Source organism: Curcuma longa, chromosome 7 (assembly GCF_044706935.1).
Source record: "Curcuma longa cultivar G26 ecotype Majalengka, Jawa Barat chromosome 7, ITB_CL_G26_1.1, whole genome shotgun sequence".
In the NCBI taxonomy this organism is placed as follows: domain Eukaryota; kingdom Viridiplantae; phylum Streptophyta; class Magnoliopsida; order Zingiberales; family Zingiberaceae; genus Curcuma; species Curcuma longa.
Genome location: NC_133867.1, coordinates 6,310,464 through 6,331,967, shown reverse-complemented (window position 1 = coordinate 6,331,967; position 21,504 = coordinate 6,310,464). Strand labels below are relative to the sequence as shown.

The following is a 21,504-nucleotide window of genomic DNA, read 5'->3' as shown; positions in this document are numbered from 1 at the left end:
ATATAAATTTTTTTAATCAATTTATCAAAATTATTTAAAGTTCATCAAAATTATTTTAAATGAGTTAAAATTATTTTAAAATAATTATAATTAAATTTTAAAATCTTAAACCTAAATTATAAATTTTGGACACTATTATATCAAAATAATTTTTACCAATTTAATTTAAAAATTATTTAAACTTTATCAAAATTATTTTAAATTGATTAAAATCACTTAAAAATAATTGTAGCAGTTACTTAGTAATTGTTACAACATATAAAAACTATTAATTAACAACTACAATACTACAACAGTATTATATTAAATATTATATATTATAACAATTAGTGGTAACTACTACATTACACTAAAATAATGGATTTTTTTTTATGATTTATATAATTTAGGACGCCCTTCTAATTTTTCTCCAAAAAAAAAATTCTGAGTACAGATATAATATTTTGAGTGTGAATAAATAAATTATGTTAAATTGACAGAGACCACCCTCCTTAATTTTTGCACTTAAATATTAGTGGTAGTATATATAGTTTGGTTTAAATAGTTAATGAATTCATCAACTTATTTGGATTTTTAATCCAAGGGGGAAAAATATGACCTAATATATTTAATTCAACTCCCATAAAAAAAATAAGAATATACTGAAATAATATTGATAACTAAATTCAATGTCATGTTAAGGTTTTTCATTATTATGATTTTTTTTAATATTAAAATGATACCCCATTATATGTTATTGTTATCAGATGATACATAATCAAACAATATTTAAAGTCTCAATAATGCTATAAAATAATATTTATAAATTTATTTATAAATTCAATTCTTGTATGAATAATGAGTAAAAAGAAAAAATAATAATAATTAAGAAGGGCTATCAAGTATACAACATGATATGAAAATTAATTCATGAGAATAGAATAGGAAAGTCAATATTGTGATATTATTCATGCATATACCTTTCGTTTAAATAAATAATATTTATATTTTCTATAAAAATAATTTTGATATAATTTAATTAATTTCTAAATATAATAATATTTTATATGTAGTAATTTTTATTAAGTTAAAATAATTTAATTTAGAATAAAAAATAGATTATTTAACTGAAATAAAATAATTTGTTTAATTATTTAATTTATTTTTTCCCCTTGCAATGAAAACAAATGGTTTTGAATGGTTGGTTTGAAAACAGAATAGAATATATTCGTTTGAAATGAGCGAAGTGGCGTTCACTCCCTTTTCTCGTTCGCCATGATCCGCCGATGAGCTCCGCCGCCGCCGCTGCTGGAGGACGATGAAGAGCGCCGGGGGCCCTGCCGATGGAATCCGATCGTATAAGGGGGCCTGATCTCGCCCCGGGGACCGAATTGTCGGAGTGGGCTATCTGCGACGCGCAGGAGATCGAAGGCGGGGACGACCCCAAGATTGTCGATTGGGAGGACCTGCAGCAGGAGCTCGCTCGACTTTGGAGCCTCTCTTCGGCGCTCAAGAAGGCTAAGGAGAGGAAGGAGTCGCTTTCCGAACGTCTGGAATCGTTCATCGAGGTAGGTCTTTTTTTTCGTTTGTTGGGTCAGCGTTTGTCTAGGGTTTCGAATTTAGAGGAAGACCGAGGACCTTGCTCTCTATATATCTCGATTCTAGTAGAGAAGTCCGGCTGGCTGTTTGGGTGCTTGACTATCTTAGTTTGCGCTTAAGATCATAGGTTCCCCTTGTCTGATTTTGTTTTCCCAACTATAAAGTAGTTACTGTAATATCAATAGCTTGAATCGAATTGGAACAGTTCTTTGCCATGTTTTGAAGAGTTTTAATTGGAGCAACGTTACTGAAATGTAACTTAATTGGTTGATACGATTCACACATCAACGTTATATCTTTTTTTATTAGTTGATACTTGAGTTGCTTTCCCTTATTGTTTTTGGGGAAGAGCTATATCATAGCTGGTAGTTCATTAAGTAACCTTAGCTAACTTTGGCTGATTACTTTTCTGCATGTGAACAGGTAAGAAAAGGATCATTACGCCAAACAAATGAGTTAGAGGAGATGAAGGAGAAACTGGAAGCTAAGAGACTTGCCTTGGAAGACTTGTCCATGCACATCAAGCAGGCTTCTGAGAATTCACAAAAAGAAAGAGATAAACTTTGGCACAGTACCAGATTGTTGTTGGTAGCTGGAAAGAGATTAACTGTATCCCACCAGCAGTTGCAGGTAGTGAGATTGATGCATTAAGAGTGCTCGCAGAAGCATTTTTCTTTAATTGTTTGCAAAGCATTGAGTGGTCTTTTGTTTCTTTTCCAAATTTAATTATAGTCCAATTTAAATTCTCAAACCTAGAAAGTGAATGACGTGAGCTGCATATAAGAGAAAAGGATAGAAAAGGGACTCCTTTCAGTTTATGATCACCAAATCCAGTGCCCTTTTTGGTGGAATTTCAGTAAAGAGATGTGTAATTATCTGGTCATAAAATGTAGACATGAAGCAACTACAATAATCTTAAACATTTTACTGGAATGGAATTTTTGTGTACCCAAATGAAAAGGTTTGGTCTTTGGTGTTCCCTGGAGAATTTAAGAGAGCTACCTGAGCCAGTTTAAAAAGGTCAGGAGGCAACAATTCTTCTACTTCTAAGTAATGTTATATTAAAATCTGTAGGACACTATTTTATTTTCTTAAATTAGATTCTTGTGAAACAAACTCCCATGGTGAAAAGCAATTGTACGCATAAGATACCAAGTTGGAGCTAATAATGAAACCATAGTTGTAAAAACTGAGAATTGTACTAAACAACTGTCTCAAACTTCTTTATCAATTTTGATGTCAGAAAGGAGATAAAAATAGAGAAAGGAGAAAAATGGAAAAAGTTTGCTCAAGTGCCATCAGTAATGTAAATGATAGTCCTCCATGAGCCATTATAATATAATGGTCGGTGATTGGTGTCTAATACTTATCCTCTCCCAGCCATTGCCCGTTGTTTCCCTCACAGAGCTTTAACTTTGATGCTGAATTTCTGAGACAAGTGGAATACGTAGGAATTATGCAAGACCAGACTAGTGTCCAAGAGATTGATGAGCTGGGGCAAATTGATTAGGAAATGTTTGAAGCAGCTTACACAGAGATGAGCAAAGCATAGGAGGGCTTTCCCTAGTCTGATGAGCACAGGTAGTTTGGGACCGTTCAATATCACAGGGTAGGAATTGACAAACTAATTATGAAAAATAATCATCTTGTACACTAAAAAAAAGTTGCATTCCTTATCGCAGCTTGCTATTATTGGTTAGTTGCTATGGTTTTATACATTATTGGACTTCAGAAATGCTGGATTGATTTTTCATTTCTAGTCATCTGATCTACTCACTTGTTTTGTGCTAGGAAGCTAGTAAATTGCTATCTGGAGAAAGGGGATATGATAATCTGAAAAACCTGCAAAAGTTGCTTAGGCTGAGGCAAGGTGATATGGTAGCTCAAATATCAACACTTTACCCAACCAAGAGTGCAAGTGAACAACCATCTACGGAGGCCACTGATCCACATCCTTTAGGCAAGAGTTCAAGTATGATTTCCTTTATCTTCCCATTAATGGAGGATGACTTTGTGCAAAGATATCATATAGATTTTAATGATATCATGCATACTTATGGACCTGTTAGTTATGCAAATACAATATTATCATGTACTGTTATCCTGAAGTTGATTTTACAGTATGGAAGAATAAACCTTTCTATAATTTTGGGTGTCTACTTGTGTTATGTGTAATAATGTACTGTTATCCTGAAGTTGATTCTCAACGTTGTTGTTCTTTGTTCCTGAAAGTCAATATGGTGACCACTGTTATATGGGCATATATGTTCTGGGTTACGAAGTCCTAAACTTCATATTGTCTCTCTCCTTTACCTTTCTTTTACAGTCTCTCTGTTATCCAATGTCTTAAAAGCATTATTATCCTCGAACATTTGTACATGGATAGGTTATATCTCCCTTTGGCAATTTTATGCCTAGTGGCTTGGGTTCTACTTGCACAAAGAGTAGTAAGATTCCAACGAACCCTAAACTTCGGGGGAACCTTGAAAAACAATGTGTTTTGTTGGTTTTCTTGTGGAGACTGGAATTTCTATCTCCATATCAGTCATAGTGTGGATTTGGTACGTAACATGTAAAACAAGTAGGTATAGAATAAATCTTGGTTAAAACATGGAAACGACAGTGGCCATCTTCTAAAAAAGATATCTATGTAAAAGAAATGGTTTCATTAGATGATGTTGCAGTTGGTTGGAATTCTGACCCATTACTTCTGGGTATCGTCTTCATTCTAAAATTTGATTTATTATTGGATTGATCATCAGATTATGACTACAACTGTTTTAAATTATTCGGGATTGCTTCACTATGACACTAGAATAAAAGGTGGTGTGATTATACTACTCTTTTATGAAATTTCTTCCAAATTATTGCACTCAGGTGGTGATCAAGATTCAGGTTCTTGTAAGGCATACCTTTTTTTTGTAGCCTAATCTGAATATATCAGCATTTTTAATGAATAAGCATACCTAATGTTCTCATGGAGCCAAATAGATCTTTATATAGTTGTGAAAACTCTTAATTATCCTCTGTGAATAGCAAGGTTATTAGCATTACAGGATCATAGGTCTCTGTATTGAATCTGTCAACTGCTATGGAATAATAAAAGGGTATAATTGGTAAATGTTGTAGATTTCTTTGTTCTTGTGAAATAATTTGTATAATTTGTCAGCATGATTTTTTACTTTACTGACATTATTGAGTACTTCTCAGGAGGTTCTACTGGACCATCCTCACCTTCTAAACCCCTGCACTTATCATCTTTGACAATATTAGGTCTTCAACTAACTATGCTTCCTATAAAAACGATGGGTTACTTTAGTGACAAGAAGGAGGTTCGGATGTTTGCAAGTGCCTTGGGTTATGTTGCACATGTAAGATGTCATTTTGCTTACAAGATAATATTTTTTTAATTATACTATTTGCCTTAAAAATATTTAAGTGCATCTAAGCAGCTTGCTTGAATGCCATAGAATAGAATGCACTTGTCATACACCAGGGATGGTTGACTGTGTGTTCATATTTGTTTGTTAATTTGTCTTTTCAGGCAGTCTCACTTATTTCATCATACCTCTATGTACCTCTCCGCTATCCTTTGCGCTTCAAAGGCTCACGCTCATATATTTATGATCATACATCTATAGTTGACAATGCTACATCTGATTTAATGGGAAACTCAGCATCATTAAGCACAAGCTCTAAGTCGATTGACTTTCCACTTTTTCTAGATGGTCAAGATACTACAAGAGCAGCCTATGCAATATTCTTATTGAATAAGGTTTGTCTGTGCTTCCATTTTTGCTCTGATGCATCTTAGTTTAGACCTCATATCACTGATCTCCATGTCAAATGAAGGGATTATTTTCCCTTCAAAGTTGTCTTGTTTAAATTCCTGCACATTGTTACTGCTCCATATCAAGACTTTGCGTGAGGCCAATATAATCTCCTCATAAAGCTCCATCAATCTTTTCAGTATACATAATTCCCTGGATTCTCACTTTTTGCTTGCAGAATTTGGAGCAACTCCTGAATTACATCGGCGCTGAAAGTTTGGGCCCACGCCATATATTACCTAATTTAAAGGAGCTCGTGCAGATCATCCTGTCAAAAGAATACCCTTAACATGTGATTTCATTGATTCCTTAAGGTTTTGAAGACACGTAAATCTTACCAATTCCTTGGCAGCCAATTTATAGATTCCTTCCACCTTGGTGGATGTTTTGTTCCTTTAGGCTGATGCTGTTTGTGGATTGATAATAATCTTGTAGTAATATTTCTTATCTTCTAACACTAATTGTCCTGATAATTATTTTTGGTTTGTGATTTTCTAGACTTGCATGGTTGTGATATGCAAGAGAACTCCTCAGAAGCCCAACTGCAATCCAAGCAGCAACTGTAGCAGCAGGGCCTGTAATTCTGTAAACAAGAACAAAGGTCTGTTCACTCTTACAATAGTTTTCATTCTCATGCCATGATGGGCCCACAAAGCTAAGGATCTCAATATTGCATATTTTTTAAAGAAAAATGATACACTACACATAAAAATACAATATGAAAATGCAACATGACATACTACACTGCAGGGATGTAGAACCCACTGTATAGATGTAGGACTCAGATCTATAGTGTATCATGTTGCATTTTCATATTGTATTTTCATATAGTGTATCATTACTCTTTTTTAAATAGTAACCCAAACATAATTTTTGTTCTTAGATTAATCCTTTTATTGAGTTAATTTACTTTTCTTATATAAAATTATTTCTAAAAATATATAATTAAACAAGTTATTTTTTATTTGTAAAACTAGAGAGGGTGAAGTAGCAATTTTGATAAAGTTCAGGGGGGAGCAAGTGGAATTTTCTCTCAATTAAATAAATAGTTGGCCGCTCCCAAATCGACACCGTTGCCCACTTCCCCGTTTCTTCTTCTCGAAGACCAGGTCTCGTTCCTCCTCTCGCCTCAGATCCAGTCGTCATCCTCCCACCTTCTCTTTGGTTTCGCGATCGCCTTCGCCATTTCCGCCGGGCAAGAGCGGAGGAGGAGCGGCAGGTATGGGAGGCAAAGAGGGCAACGGTGGCAGCGGTGCCGGCGGCGGAGTAGGGATCATGGCGGCGGAGGGGGTGGTTCGCAAGGTGCTCCTGGCCTACGCCTACGTCGCGATCTGGATCTTCCTTAGCTTCACCGTGATCGTGTACAATAAGTACATCTTGGATCCCAAGATGTACAACTGGCCCTTTCCGATCAGCCTCACCATGATCCATATGGCCTTCTGCTCTTCCCTCGCCTTCCTCCTCATCCGCGTCCTCCGCCTCGTGGAGCCGCCGTCTTCGCCGGCGATGACACGCGACTTGTACGTCGCGTCCGTCGTCCCCATCGGTGCCCTCTACTCCCTTTCCCTCTGGTTTTCCAACTCCGCCTACATCTACCTCTCCGTCTCCTTCATCCAGATGCTCAAAGCCCTAATGCCGGTCGCCGTCTACTCCATCGGCGTCCTCCTCAACAAGGAGTCGTACAAGAGCTCCTCCATGCTCAACATGCTCTCCATCTCCTTCGGCGTCGCCATCGCCGCCTATGGCGAGGCCCGATTCGACGGCTGGGGCGTCACACTCCAGCTCGGCGCCGTCGCGTTTGAGGCCACCCGCCTCGTTCTGATCCAGATCTTGCTCACCTCCAAGGGGATCTCCCTCAACCCGATCACCTCCCTCTACTACGTCGCCCCTTGCTGCTTTGTCTTCCTCCTCCTCCCCTGGTCCTTCGTCGAGTTGCCCCTCCTTCGCGGTCAGGCCGCCTTCCACCCCGATCTTCTCGTCTTCGGCACCAACTCCTTCTGCGCCTTCGCCCTCAACCTCGCCGTCTTCCTGCTTGTCGGGAAGACCTCTGCGCTCACCATGAACGTCGCCGGCGTCGTCAAGGACTGGCTCCTCATTGCCTTCTCCTGGTCCGTCATCCGCGACACAGTCACCCCCATCAACCTCTTCGGCTACGGCATCGCCTTCCTCGGCGTTGCCTACTACAACCACGCCAAGCTGCAGGCTCTGAAGACCAAGGAGGCGCAGAAGAAAGCTCAACAGGCCGATGAGGAAGCCGGGAAACTCCTCGGCGAGATGAAAGGTGATCGTAACAGCAACCCTGGGTCTTGATCGATGCCACATGACCTCCCCGCGACTGCATGCTATCTGGTGCATCCTCTATCTATCTCCTTTTTATTAGCTTGCATAGCTTTCCTTGCCGTATGCTTCTCATTTCAGATTGATAAACTCTTATCTAGGTACCCAGGCCAATGCTTTATGCATTAATAATGCAATTCTACTCTTTTTTTGTTACTTTTTTTTTAAAAAAAATTAATTAAGGTTGCAAATCTAGGACATATCCTCAAGTTAAATTGACTCTTGTACCAAATCCAACTTATTCTAAGTATTGGTGATAAAAGTTTATTTCTTCAGTGCCTGATTGGACACTTGTATCTGCTGTTAATCTATCAGTTTTCTTACGATCATTTTGAGTGTTTGCATGAGTTCTGTGATTCATTAGTTTGATTAGAACAATGTGTAATAACTCCCATGTGCTAAAGTTCCTGAAATTTAAGTAGTAACTTTTGTTTCTTAGTGCAGCAGTCATGCTGCATTTGTTGATGAATGAGGAGTTGAGTATGAAAATTCATGTTAATTCTAGTGCACACTAGTTCTGTAGGACCTTTGAGGCTAGCATTTACAAAGTTAATTAGATTCAAGGTAGGATTTGAGTTCCATTGATTTTAATGATAATTTTGAATCTTAAGGAATTAATCCTTACCAAATTCAAGTTCTTCAGATACACTCAGATTTAATTTTCTCAGGTTCTTTCTCCATTCATTGTATGTGTTACTGTCCTAATATACATTTTTATTTTTGTCCTATATGTATTAATATGACATCATATTATATACAATATAATTTACCTCGGATTAGGATATCATTAAATCTTAGTCGATTGAATAAGTCAAATTCAACTAGAGATTTTGGAAGAATTTATGAACAATGGTTCTTTCAAAGGTCTTAAGATATTGATGCATTACATTCCTAACGTTCTCTGAGGTCCTAATCGACTAACTAGAGAGGACTCTTTACCACTTCAAAATTCGATTCAAATGCAAGCTCTATATTCTCTGAATATTTTATTATTATTATTATTTTACAATTTCTACTAAAATAAAATAGATTTTCTTCTAATCCATATATTAAAATTAGAGGATCATAAAATATTTATTCCAGTTAAAATTTAATTTTTCAAATTTATTTATTAAATAAATTTGAAGTATAATTTTTACCCATTCAAAAATTAACTTATAAAATATTCTTCTCCTTTATAATTCATCATCTTAATTTTTTTTCACCTTTCAGGAGAAATTTATTGTGCCCCTCTCCTTCCCTCCCTCTATGATGGTGCGGTAGTGACACATTCAATTCAATAGATTAATTAAGTATTTACAGTTTGAAATTAACTATGATGTATTATAAGATTTTTTTAATAAGATAAAAAATTTGAGACGCGAAGAATCGAGAGAATAATACTCAAGATATTCAATAAATTAATTATCTACAGTAGTTTGAAATTAATTACAATGTAATATAAGATATTTCTCTGGATGAAAATTTGAGACACAAACAGTCATTTACTTTTTCAAATTTATTCGATAGATAGACGACGAATAGAATACAATCTAACATAGTATTAAATATTTACAGATCGAATCCAGCTATAATGTATTATAAAATATTTTTTTTAACCGAATGAAATTTTAAAACATAGCATTTTCAAATTTATCTTATGAAGATCAATAAAAAAATAATTTTACGATCATTTATAAAAAAAATAAATTATAAAATTATAATTAATTATGATAGAAGAAGATATTAATTTGATTTTATCCAGGTTCGATTCTCTTAAATATTTAAATTAAAAAAAAAGTACTGTATTCTTCCCTTCCAAGACGGTTCTATTAATAACTGGCCCAGCAGTAGCAAAGCAAGGGTGGACTGAGGTGACAACCAAGGTACTATAAAAAAAATCATATTGTTTCAATACATGTAAAATTATATAAAAACCCAAATATTTACAATATTTTCAATAAAAATAATTTTAGACAATTTAAAATTTTAAAAACTAACTTATACAATATAAATACTTATTCAAATTAACATAAAAAAAAAAATCAGATTGAATTGAATTGGATCATGCCTATATTACCCACTCTAGCAATTAGGTAGTGTTTTATACATGACAACAAAGAACATCAAGTCAAAACCATCGATGAGTTTCACATGCTTGTCGGCGAGTGAAACGATAAATTAATACTCACACCGATCCACCGGCACGGCTTGAAAGTTTAAACCTACTACGATAAGAACATGGCAAGAAAAATCATCAAGTTCAGATTCGCATGCATATGTAAACGACCTTGAATGGGCAGCTGAACAACTTCCTTAGCAACCACAGACCCACAGTTGTTGCAAATGACAATGATATTGGATCAAAATCTTGGAGAAGAAAGATAAAAAAAACACATTTACAACTTCATTCATTCTCACAGTAAAAGATTCTATGCTCTAAAACATAAGACAAGATCAAAGTCTTGGAGAAGATAAATGAATAAACACAGTATAGCATCCAAATCTAGATACAACTTCATTCATTCTCACAAAGATTCTACATTCTGAACTATAAGACAAGAAAGATTACTACTAAATTTTACATCAAAGATTATCTTTGCTATACATGCTTGCTCTGCTGCATTAGTTCATGTCAGGCTGAATAAACTCATTAGTGAATGGAAAAGATCTTTCTACAGCTACCAAAACAATTTCATTTTAGAACAAGCAATATCATTTTGGCATTATCTTATCTACCAGAAGAGCTCCATTCCTTTTACCTGTTGATGGATTCCCAATCCATATATATAATAAGAGGATATGGTATCACAATGAAACAATTGCCCCTTTAATCGGCGAAGAATACATTTGTTAGTAAGATTTCAGAAGATAAAAAAATTGAAGAGAAAAAGAAAAATCGATTGGAAGGAAACTTTCAACTTTGAAGAATGGCCTCAGTTTCAGGTTCCCTCTAGTTCAGTGGTTTTTGAGTAACCAATTGGAGTAGGTTTTGATTCATGGAATCTATGTTTAAGCCTAAAATTTACATCGACTAATATACGAGTTTTGGTGTATCTTTCATTCGAAGTAATTGATCAAAATTAGCATCGAAATCAGATAAAATGCAAACTGTTACATTCTGTAAACTCATTGATAGAATTAAAAAAACAGTGGTACCATGACAAATAAACTTCCATGATAAACTGCATTCTAGTGCCGACTATTTCTTGATTTAAAATATTCACTTTAGGCGAAACATTGTCTCAAACTAGCTATAGACAGAACTAGAGCAATCATCAAAAAGGTACTAATATTAAATATAGATGAATCCACAGTGGCAAGTTATTTCCTATAGATGAAACCATCAAGAACAAACTAAGTTTTTGTATGTTCTTCAGTATTATATCTGCTTTCATTCTAGCTGAAACTTGTCTATCAGACCAATTTTCTTATTATTCTAGCCGAAACTTATTCATTTTGCACAGGATCCAACTCGAACTTACTTTGAATTCATGCAGGAATAAACAACTTGCCGAGAAAACATCCAGATTAAGCAACCTACATATGCCGGATCATAAGGGGGTAAAAATCAGGTGGATAGTAAAGAGAGGAAAACAGATATGAAATAATTCAAAGAAATTGATTGCCTAAGCATAATGGAAATTATGGCACACAAAGGGATCAATGGTGGGATACGATAGATAATGAAGAAACAGCCAGGTTCATCATTTCCTTCTGTTGTGGACTGAACCATGTCACATGTAGACTAGTCGATAGGCATGAAGTCTATGAATCTAGGCGAGACCATTCGAGCGGAAAACAGGTGTTAGCATAAGTTTCTTTCCAGCCATAAACTCAATGTATCAATAGCATATCAAACCTATTCCAGTTTATTGCAAATTGCAAAGGCAACAATCATTAATGCCCATCACTTGACAACATTATCATAGAATATTTTCAAGGAAAACAAATCTAAGAACTTCTAAGTTCCATGTATGATTAGTCTCAAAATTTGGTGGTAGGAGGACTAAAACATTCGTGATGAAAAGAACTAACAAGTATTCATGATGAAAATATTCCGATGACAATATTGGTATATACAAAAAGGATCCAAGTGAAGTATGGACAAAAAAGTTGCGAATAGAGCATGAAATTGGTTACAAGTGCACCTCAGCTACTGGTTCTAATTCCATGGCTCTGGCCTCTATCACAGCAATTTCTTCCTTGATCAGTTTAATCTGCATTTCAAGAGCAGATTCTTCAGCTTTCATCATGATACGCTTTTCTAGTTCTTGTTCTAGTTTCATCTTTGCTTCGTCAGAAACAGAATTCACTCCAGGTTGCATTGGGACTACATATTCGAAAACTGACCCAAAACCATTTCTTTGATTAAAATCTCCCATCATTGGCTTGTCCTCATTGATTGATGCATCGACTACAGTAGGTTCAGAAGTTGCAGATTTTACAGATTGAGAAATCTCAAAATTTTGTCGAATTTTGTCAACACAATCACTAGAAGGGTTGAGGCACACATGCTCCTTTTCTTTTGTCATAGACAAATGAAAATTTTCTGATTCAGTAGCACTCGATTGAAGGTTCTCTGATTCCACACTATCATTCTCACCAGAAACAGAATTATTCCCACAAGCAAGACAATCAGAAAGCATGGCATCATAGAACTCTTGCAATTTTCTCTTCTTCGTACTCGGAAAAGTTTGGAATTTCTTCATCTTCTTTTCTGGAACTACCATGTGACTATCCTCCTTCATATCCTCCATGAAAGGTTGGGGTTGAATGTTGGTTTCAACTAACTTACTTCCTGAAGGAATGCATTGTTTCCACCAAATTGAGTACTGGAGTGTGATGCTAGGCTTGCAAAATTGTGCAGGGATATAAAAAGAAACATTTCTGGAAGTGATATCATAAGTTCCCCAAGCAATTTCCCATGTTGAATTATAACGAGGAACGTGGCAAGGTAAATCCTGATCCAATCCAAACTGCATCGCCACACGATGAGGTAGATACTGCTCGATACAGTCTACCCCAACAAGCTCGGCAACCTTTAAACACTGCGCAAATGTTCGGAGCTCTTCGTTCATCGCTTCTTCACCTCGAACCCACATACCATCATCCCTGTAGAAAGATGGCCTTGTCCAATTCTCCAGGCTAATTGCATAGGGACGCCAGAGAAAATTGGATGACTCCAAAACTTGAACAACAAGAGAGAAATCTGACTTCTTACCCACATCATGCCACCTTGCAATCCTAGGCTCGCCGTTATCGATCAGGTTCTGCTTATCTGGCCTCAAAGCCAGGAAATGCTCCCACAACCAGACCTGGAGGTAGTCGAAAGGCGCCCACAAAACCAAAGGATCAGCCTTTTGGCTGGTTTGAAGGACAAGGTACTCATTGGCAAGCCTCAAGTCCCGGTAGAAGCTAGCCAGAACAGAAGGGCCAAGGGCAATCCTTATTCCCCGTGCCAAACGAACAGCAATGGGAAGCATGTGCTGCTTCACGGTTTTGATCGGGGGACCAGGAAACACGAACCGGGAGAGCCACAGCGCCAAGAACGCGACGTGCTCCAACTCACCGCCATCCCCCTCGATGAAATGCCTCATCCACGCGCTTTGATCCGCCTTCTTGCTGGTGCTTCGATTGAACGTCCGGTGCTCCCTTATCATCCTCTGCTCGATCTCCGCGAGCTCCCCGGACAAGGATCCCCTGACGGGCTCTCCGAGCACGGGGAGCCCGCCGAGAACCATCATGTCTTCCAAGGTGACAGTGGCCTCCCCCCAGGGGAACACGAACGTGCTGGTCTCCCCGCACCAATAGGCGGCCACCCCCAAAATCGCCGCGTAGTCTCGCTTGATCTTGTAAGTAGACACCACGACGGCATTCAAGATGCCGGCTTTCTCCCACAGATCCCCGTATCGGGGGCGGAGCTTGTCGACCCAGTCGCCCCACTTGCGCAAGGGGCTGCCCCAGCCCCTGAACAGCACCTTCGACTCGCGGAGATGATCCAAGGAGACATTTTTACACACGGAAGGAGCGAATGGGGGAGCGCTGACCTTATCGCCTGGGTTGGGCCCGAGGAAGAAGCCGACCCTCTTGTCGATCCGATCGTCGGCGTGCTGGCGCGATTCCGGCCCCATCTCCGCCTCGCGCTCCGCCACCAGGCGGATCTCGTCGTCCCGCGGATCGTCCATCCTGCGATCGAATCGAAACCAGAGGAAGGATGGAGGGATTAGAAGGGTTTTCGGTGGATGCGTCGTCTGGAACCTGGCGGCGTGGTGGGTGTGCCTCACCAAGTACCAACTGGGGACGTGGGGGGAGCGCGGTGGTGCTGAGCAGGTCGCCACTTGCCCTGAGGCCAGTTCAGTTTCGATCTCGACCGTGGCACAAATGGCGTGATAAGGGGCGAGATGCGTTGAACGCTCTTTCCCCCTTCCCGAGATTGCCTCCCAATTTACTTTAAATGGATGGGATGGTCCGACGGTGGCGTCAATAAATGATACCCTAAATGGAAGCTTTTATTTTATTTCCAAATTTACTAATCAAAATATTATTTCTGTTTCGAGAAACACATTTCGCGCCACCTTCAATTCAATTGCCTTGCCCTTGAGGGTTGAGGCCTTCCTTCTTCCCCTCTCAACTCCTGAAATCTCAACTTGTTTCGATATTTTCGATAGTTTACCCGAGCACACGCGATAGAGCCGTAATAGTTAAGTGAAGTTCAATCCACGAAATAGTTTGATCCATAGATGACATAGAAACTATCGATAAGCTAAACTTGTAGCAAAGTTGTCATAATCTTCTACCAATTGAGACTCGCTTCGAAAGGCATCAATCATCGCGGCCGCGAGTAGATGTCATCGAACCGCAGTTTCCAAACTGTAGGGGCAGTGAAGTAAAACAGGATCATTGAAAAGTAACCTGAAAATCTTCAGATGATGTCGTCGAATGAACCTAGAGCTTCAGGATCAAGCCTATCGGGCAATGGTCGCTCCCTGGAACATCCGGGCATATGTACGAGTCGTAAGCCAGGTCAGATATGCTTTCTGAGACGAGGAAATAATCGAGCCGCCATCCTGGTATTCATAGCAAGCAAAACATGAAACGAAAAACTTAAGGGAACGGCGAAGAATAGACACAAAAGTAACTGGTAAACTGCACTGTAAATAGAAGTTCTCTTGCAATTTTCTCTGAAACTATGCATAAGCTTGAGCAAAAGGAACGAGAATGTACAGATCTAAAAGCTTGAAGTCTATCGAACAGACCGGTCTTAAGAAGTTGGTTTTCACAGCCTTAGCACTTATGGATCTAGGAGTCAAAGTAGACAGTAAGAGGAACGAGAATGAACATGTCATCTGCAGCTTGAAATTCACATCCGAATGGAGCGAAAGATCACAAAGAAAGTGTGTTTCGCACACCATACACTAACACTGGAAACGCCGAATTGAATTAGATAACGAATACATGCTTAGATGGTTAATCATATAAAGATAAGAACTTTAGAGCATAAGTTTCATAGTGTTCCGCTTCACAACTTAGATGCTTGAATTTCGACGAAGAAAAGAAAACGATAGATGGTTAAACTTGCGGAAAAAAATAAGTTGGCATACCTTTGTTAGTCTTTCGTCCACCGTGTCTGTAGCCCCAATAAGTGTAACCCACAGCATTTGGATGCTGCTTTCTATAGGTATCGACAAATCCTCTAGATAAAAAGTTCATTTCAAATGACTCTCGTTCCTCCTTCGTGAAACCGGCACTTCTGCGATTACCCTGTCATTAACATATGAATATACCACAATTCATCTCTAAGGCAGACCGCCAGAAATATTTTTGAAAGAAAAAATTCCTCATTTGCAGGTTCTGATGTAGCAAGAGAGCATTTTCTAAATGTGGAATTGAATTGAGAACTTTATGGCTGTAATTCTATCGACAGTAGAGAACTAATTAGTATTCCTATAATTCTGTATTAGCCACTACAAAAATCAGCAACACTTAAATATCCCTATGCATATTCTAATCGTTCAAATACAATACCATCGTTAAAATCTATCCAACGAATTGCCTAATCATTCTTAATGATTGTAATTAACAGTTTAAAATATTAAGTCAAAGAATTTTCTTGCTTTGAGGTATTAATGGTAACTGTACATTAAACTAGATCATGTGTAATCCTGGTTATTGAATAATTCATTATTTTTAATCATCATCATTGTTAGGTTCTGTTAGTTTGCTCTATTCGCTATCTACAGCATCGATCTTAGCATCATCATACTCTACGCAAGGCTATACGACTAGTAGTGCTCAAATTGACTAAATCATTTTGAATTTAACCTCACAAATATGAGTTGAAAATCAATTTCTGCAATTCAACCACCAAAAAATGTGCAGAATTCTGCGACAGGGCAAGCTGAAAATGTTGTATGCTTTTACCCGTGTTACATTGCATATAAATATTAGCATTCTTAGCCATGTAGAACAAGAGTAGAGATGCAAGTCCACCGACAAAAGATGAGCATTGGTTTATTGTAACTAGAGGATTATAGTAAGTTGTTTGATAGAAGTGAAATTAATTCTAACTAAACCATAACATGATATTCTTGTAATAATATTCCTATAAACTAAAATATATAGAAATGAGGCTTTTAATATTGGAGTCTCTTACAGCAGGATCATAGATGTCGATCTCTTGATGTGCACAATTGAGGTCACCAGTCAAAATCACAGGTTTTGATTGTTCAAGTTCCTGTGAAAACAAAATGACAAGTACTAAATTAGCAAATAACAAAAGTATCCATATTGACAATTGGCCATAGAAACTAAAAGCAATAACCAGAATGATTAACCAAAAGTAAGAATACGAACAGAAATATTGAAGGAATAGTAAAGAATTATTGCTAACAATTACAGTTATGAAGCTAATATATGGCCATAGTACTCTTTGACTCTTGATACTCTAGTAACTAACAACTTAGATGTGATAATAAGCTTCAGAAGATCTTAAACCATTATACAGTAGTGCTCCATGATATAATCTTCAACCAGTGGTTCAGTGACAAAAAATGAGAAAGGTAAGACTGTTCCTTTACCAAATTTTCTTCCAGTCTCTTTACTACTGAACAGTGCAGTGCAGATAAAACTTCAAACTTAATCATGGCAAAAGAGATGTGCTATAAGTCCCACCAGCTCCATCAATTGCTTTGAGGTGAAATCACATAAATATGGAACTCTCATTTTCATTTCTTAAAAAGATGTCTTTAGGAATTATCAGCAGTTAATGTCCTTTGTATACTCAGAAAAAAACCAAATCAAACAAGATTTGAGGCTGGCCAAAATACCATTTCATTGCACCTATCCTCATGAAAACTCCAAAACAATAATATTTTTTACTATTCAAAACTCCAGATCCATATTAAAGAACTCAATTTAACCAAAAAATTACACAGATTAGTTAACAATCCAGTTGAAACATTGTCATTAAAGATCATGCAGATAAATATTCAACTAGAGTTGAGAAAAGCAATCAGACCAGCCAACTAATTTATTTACATATGTGGCTGGCAGTTCAATCTGCTAGTTGTCTCACGAACTTCTAATAAAGTTTATGGTTAGAGTAAGGTTCTATAGTATTAGCTGTGAGACACACACTTTGCATTGGATTAAAGGAACCACAATAAAATATATTATAGGTCAAACTTGACTTTATTTGTTGATGTGATCAAATCTCATGTTAATGGTTTGCAAACCCATGACAGCTGAAATACGTAATGTTTGGCACTCTCATCAGAATGAAATTGAATTCTTCAACTAGATTTAGCATATCAAAATCTAAGATCTACAAGAGCAAATATTAAGCCAGAGTGCTTAGTTGTTGTTTCCATAAAATGAATAAACTAAAACATAATGGTTACAATAATTATGTTTTTCCGCCTATCATGCTTATCCCCGACAATGTTTCTCTGATATTATGAAAAAAAATGCATCTTGACTACATGTCAGCAGAAACATTCTGAAGTATGTAATAAACTGCCAGCTTAGATTAAAAAACCTACATAAACCTCTTACAAAAGGAAGAAACAAACCTGTGTTAGTAGTAACTTACTTTCATGTGTTTGCTAAGAGAAGGATCCCATTCCTTAATCCGATAGTTCTAATGAAACCAAAAAAATCAGATTTCATTATTGTCACAAGAAGACAACTGGGGAATCAAAAAAGATAAATAAGGTGAAATGGACTACTGCTTACAAGCCTCTTCAGACCATCACCAGAATTGGGTACATATGCACAGATCAAATAAAATGTATCAAACTCCACTGTTACTAGACGCCCTTCACCATCATGATCTAGTATACCAAGTCCATATTTCACTGAGATGGGTTTGATCTGTTTTGCAGTAATGTGGATAGAGGAAGGCGGATAAGTATTCTGATATATATATGTAGTTTAGAAATCTCAAGAAGCTTAAACCAAATACTAGAAAGACAATTAGAGCCTTTTCACGAACAAAGTAAAGTTAAAACTATTCAAAGAGACAATTCAAGCTCCTTAGTAAAATATGGTATTTCTGTGAACAGTAGCAAAAGAAATGTGAACCATGTAAATTAGGACCTGAGATATATTGATAAAACCAGAACTATGAGCCTCGACATATGACAGTCAGTAACTAAATCTAGCAGTCAACATAATTGCTAATCTTTAGAATGTGCCTAAACTATCTCAAGAAAACTTGATCGGAACAATAAGATGCAGTTCCTTCACATCAGGCCATCCTCAATTCCTCAGTCTAAGGAACCAATAAGGACAGAGCATGGAAAGAACATTTAGCTAAAATTCTTTTGAACACATCATTGGACTACTGTAAGATGAAAGATCAAAAATATGATGTAGAATTCTTAAGTCTCAAAATTAACTCCTGATAGAAAGAGTGTTTACATAGTCAATGTACTTCTTTAGTTTTGTCTATTTGATGACTTAACCCCTAAAATCATTTGTCAGGCTTAGACAATAAAGTTATTCAGAGATCTTATGTTTTTTGCTTTACATACCAGGAATCTATAGGAGTGGAACAAGGTTGGATCGAGCTGCTACTTTGGAAAGAAAAACAATCAACCTGGTTATTCAGGTTACAAAAAATCTAAACCCAACTACAAGGGAAAAAGTTCATTTTTTGAGATTTTCCAATTTATATCATATGATATAGATTCTAGATATAATATTCATAATTATAAACTTACTGTGCATATATATCACAAAATCAGATAACCCTCACGTTCTAGTAAAAAAACCAAAACTTGAATCCTGGGACCACATGTTCCATCTTCTCAAACATGGAAAATTAGCTCAACAATTTGGTTTGGAGTCATCAATTTTTACCCCTAGGAATCTAGAATAGGTTAAAAAGCCTTGTTATGAAGTTCGGAGTCAAGTCGAGTAGTGGAAGTGATGTGGACAAACCTTCAAGATCTAGACTACTTAAGATCTGGACTTTGTCAAGATCTTGAATTTTTTTCCTTTATTATATTGAACATAAAACTAGGAATTAACCAATCAGTGATGACTCTCATGATTCCACCAAGACAAATTCTTATCATTTTAGTTATACTGGCATAAGTTATAAGATTTTATCATTTTATGGTTTATAAACGCAATTACTCTAGAAACCAGAAACATGATTAAAGATGCTTGTAGAAGAAGAATAAGCAACCTCATGAAATATGCTAACATCAGAATATACATACCCGTGAAATAATCGCAGTTCCAGAATAGCCAAGTTTTGAAACACTACAAGTCCAGAAGCTGTTGTTATAGCCTTCAACTAGACAATCCTTGATTTTCTCTACATCATTCTCCTATTCAGAGATTCCAAACTAAACTGATTCAGTAAAAGATGGAAGTCCAGTAATGGAACCAAGAAATGTAGGAAGATAACAATTTAGTGAGTCAATATTGGTGTCAGTAACATACAATCATTGCTTATTTTTCACAGTTTTAGGGGAATTACAAATTTGCATTAATCAATTTAAAGTAAATATGAACGTCCTTGCCTTCATTTTAGTCTCTTGCAAGCATAGAACATCAAAATCTTCTTTTTCTGCCAACTGAAGCACAGAAGAGCCATCTGTTTTGAGTAGTGCTCTCAAGCCATTGACATTCCATGAAATCATCTTCACATATTTAATATCATTGGTAGGATGCAGAGGTCTCATAATTTTGGGATTATAAGGGATCCAACCAGCCTGTGGCTTCTTGTGAGCAAGTTTTGCCCAAGGTTCGCTGGCATTCATTTCAATGCTTTTTTGATGCAAAATTCCTTTGTCATTTTGCATACCTAAATGAACATGTAATGGCAGTGGTCAACTTTAAAACAGAGTCAGGCAGCTTGTTTAAAGACTATTCGCCTTAACTCTATCACCAGTACAAATTCTTACCACCAATTGATTGCTGTTCTCCCCTAAATCTCTTGTTTACTTCAGGAACCGTTGTCAAATTATCAGCATTATCTTCAGTTGATGAAACCTTTGGTTTTCTTTTAGATGTTATAGGATGCAGTTCCTCGTTACCAATCAGAACTTTATCTGATGCTGTACTAGCTGCAAAATTCACCTCTAAGAGGAACTACCATTGAGTTATGTATTTATTAGGTAAAAGTCAAGATACACCAAAATGCAAATCCACACCATTCTCCCCACTGGATGAGAGGGCCATTAGAGCTGACACTAGATCCTTCTTGCTACCGCTTGATGGAATACCAGCACTCCTTTAGTAGAAGCCAAAAAACATGAGAAAGCAATCACCATAGTGAGTTTAGAATAATGTTCAAATGAGGTGTGCAAAACATACTTAGCAAGTGTTCTGAGTTTATTAATTGTCATAGCACTAAGGTTACTAGGACTTTTCCATGACATTCCAGGTTCGACATTGATTTCATTAGCATCCTCCTACAAACACAACAAGAGTAATACCCACTCATGTATTTAGAATGACAAACTTGCCTGCAACTTTAACCAAGTACAGAACATTCATATACAAATAATGCACCTCTACAATGGTCTTCTCAGATTGTGTCACGGAACTGGTGAGTGTCATCAGCTTCTTATTATTCCCACGGGTCGCCATGGCAGTAACAGTCCTGGAGAACAAGTTCATACAAGACACATCAAAACTGATGTATTTCAACTCCAGGGTTGATGACCCTGAGCCCCATTTCCCAGGTACTAGCAATGCTCTGGCACCACATAATAATCTACAAGACGAGTGATCCGTCACCCGAGCAAAATACAAAATAAATTCAGTGACCCCTAACCAGCATTAACCAAATAGCCTATAAAAGACATAAGAACAACAACAACAACAACAACAACAAACATCAAGCATACTGAGCCAGTCAAATAATGGAACTACATCAATGAATGATTTTGTTTAGTAGTATATGCCCAGGGAAATCAATCAAATGATTCCAAGAAGCGAGAAGGTATCTTCCTTCATCAAAATCGCAGCCCTATCTCTAGCCCTAGATAGAAAGGAAGCGCGGTGCAAACAGAATCGCTAAGGTAGGGAAGGGGAAGAAGGTCCTGGAGTATTACTTTGAGGAAATGGCTGTGGTGCGGATCGGCAGCATCGCCCTAGGTTGGACTAGCCATCGCCGGCGACAAAAGCATCTACGACAGAAGGAGACTTGAAAAGAGTTGGAACAGTGCAGCAGCCCACGCCCCACGGGCAGCTTCTTTGATATTACGGAAAAGTCGGCGTAATTTATAAAACTCGAGGGGTTCATTTGTAAAACGCACAG

General features: G+C 37.2%; 4 protein-coding genes across 9 annotated transcripts; 2 read left to right on the top strand and 2 right to left on the bottom strand.

The window, feature by feature from the left end:
* The first annotated feature begins 1,253 nt into the window (after positions 1-1,253).
* LOC141832330 (vacuolar protein sorting 38-like) lies at positions 1,254-6,163 on the top strand. Of its 2 annotated transcripts, none has more exons than XM_074719829.1 (6): positions 1,254-1,547; positions 2,002-2,208; positions 3,370-3,550; positions 4,852-4,949; positions 5,123-5,353; positions 5,587-6,163. In XM_074719829.1, the coding sequence occupies exons 1-6, from the start codon at positions 1,323-1,325 to the stop codon at positions 5,695-5,697; spliced, it is 1,053 nt and encodes a 350-aa protein (XP_074575930.1). In that variant the 5' UTR covers positions 1,254-1,322; the 3' UTR covers positions 5,698-6,163. The 2 variants fall into 2 exon arrangements, with proteins under 2 accessions (XP_074575930.1, XP_074575929.1); XM_074719828.1 differs by having other exon boundaries at positions 4,789-4,949.
* Positions 6,164-6,483: 320 nt separating this feature from the next.
* On the top strand, positions 6,484-11,290 carry LOC141832331 (putative sugar phosphate/phosphate translocator At2g25520). Of its 2 annotated transcripts, none has more exons than XM_074719831.1 (2): positions 6,484-7,757; positions 11,225-11,290. In XM_074719831.1, exon 1 carries the CDS (start codon positions 6,630-6,632, stop codon positions 7,716-7,718), a length of 1,089 nt encoding a protein of 362 aa, XP_074575932.1. In that variant the 5' UTR covers positions 6,484-6,629; the 3' UTR covers positions 7,719-7,757; positions 11,225-11,290. The 2 variants fall into 2 exon arrangements, with proteins under 2 accessions (XP_074575932.1, XP_074575931.1); XM_074719830.1 differs by lacking the exon at positions 11,225-11,290 and adding an exon at positions 7,847-8,092.
* Positions 11,291-11,745: 455 nt separating this feature from the next.
* Positions 11,746-14,306, bottom strand: LOC141832327 (uncharacterized). Its single transcript, XM_074719822.1, has 2 exons — positions 14,012-14,306; positions 11,746-13,913 (listed from the first exon to the last, which is right to left on the bottom strand). The coding sequence occupies exon 2, from the start codon at positions 13,910-13,912 to the stop codon at positions 11,864-11,866; it is 2,049 nt and encodes a 682-aa protein (XP_074575923.1). The 5' UTR covers position 13,913; positions 14,012-14,306; the 3' UTR covers positions 11,746-11,863.
* Positions 14,307-14,422: 116 nt separating this feature from the next.
* On the bottom strand, positions 14,423-21,408 carry LOC141832329 (DNA-(apurinic or apyrimidinic site) endonuclease, chloroplastic). Of its 4 annotated transcripts, XM_074719824.1 has the most exons (13): positions 21,299-21,408; positions 20,754-20,958; positions 20,556-20,653; positions 20,393-20,472; positions 20,144-20,320; positions 19,760-20,043; positions 19,454-19,564; positions 17,961-18,098; positions 17,818-17,865; positions 16,381-16,461; positions 15,329-15,488; positions 14,673-14,794; positions 14,423-14,597 (listed from the first exon to the last, which is right to left on the bottom strand). In XM_074719824.1, the coding sequence occupies exons 1-12, from the start codon at positions 21,331-21,333 to the stop codon at positions 14,673-14,675; spliced, it is 1,539 nt and encodes a 512-aa protein (XP_074575925.1). In that variant the 5' UTR covers positions 21,334-21,408; the 3' UTR covers positions 14,423-14,597. The 4 variants fall into 4 exon arrangements, with proteins under 4 accessions (XP_074575925.1, XP_074575924.1, XP_074575926.1 ...); XM_074719823.1 differs by having other exon boundaries at positions 14,423-14,794; XM_074719825.1 differs by having other exon boundaries at positions 14,423-14,794; positions 20,144-20,305.
* Positions 21,409-21,504: the final 96 nt, after the last annotated feature.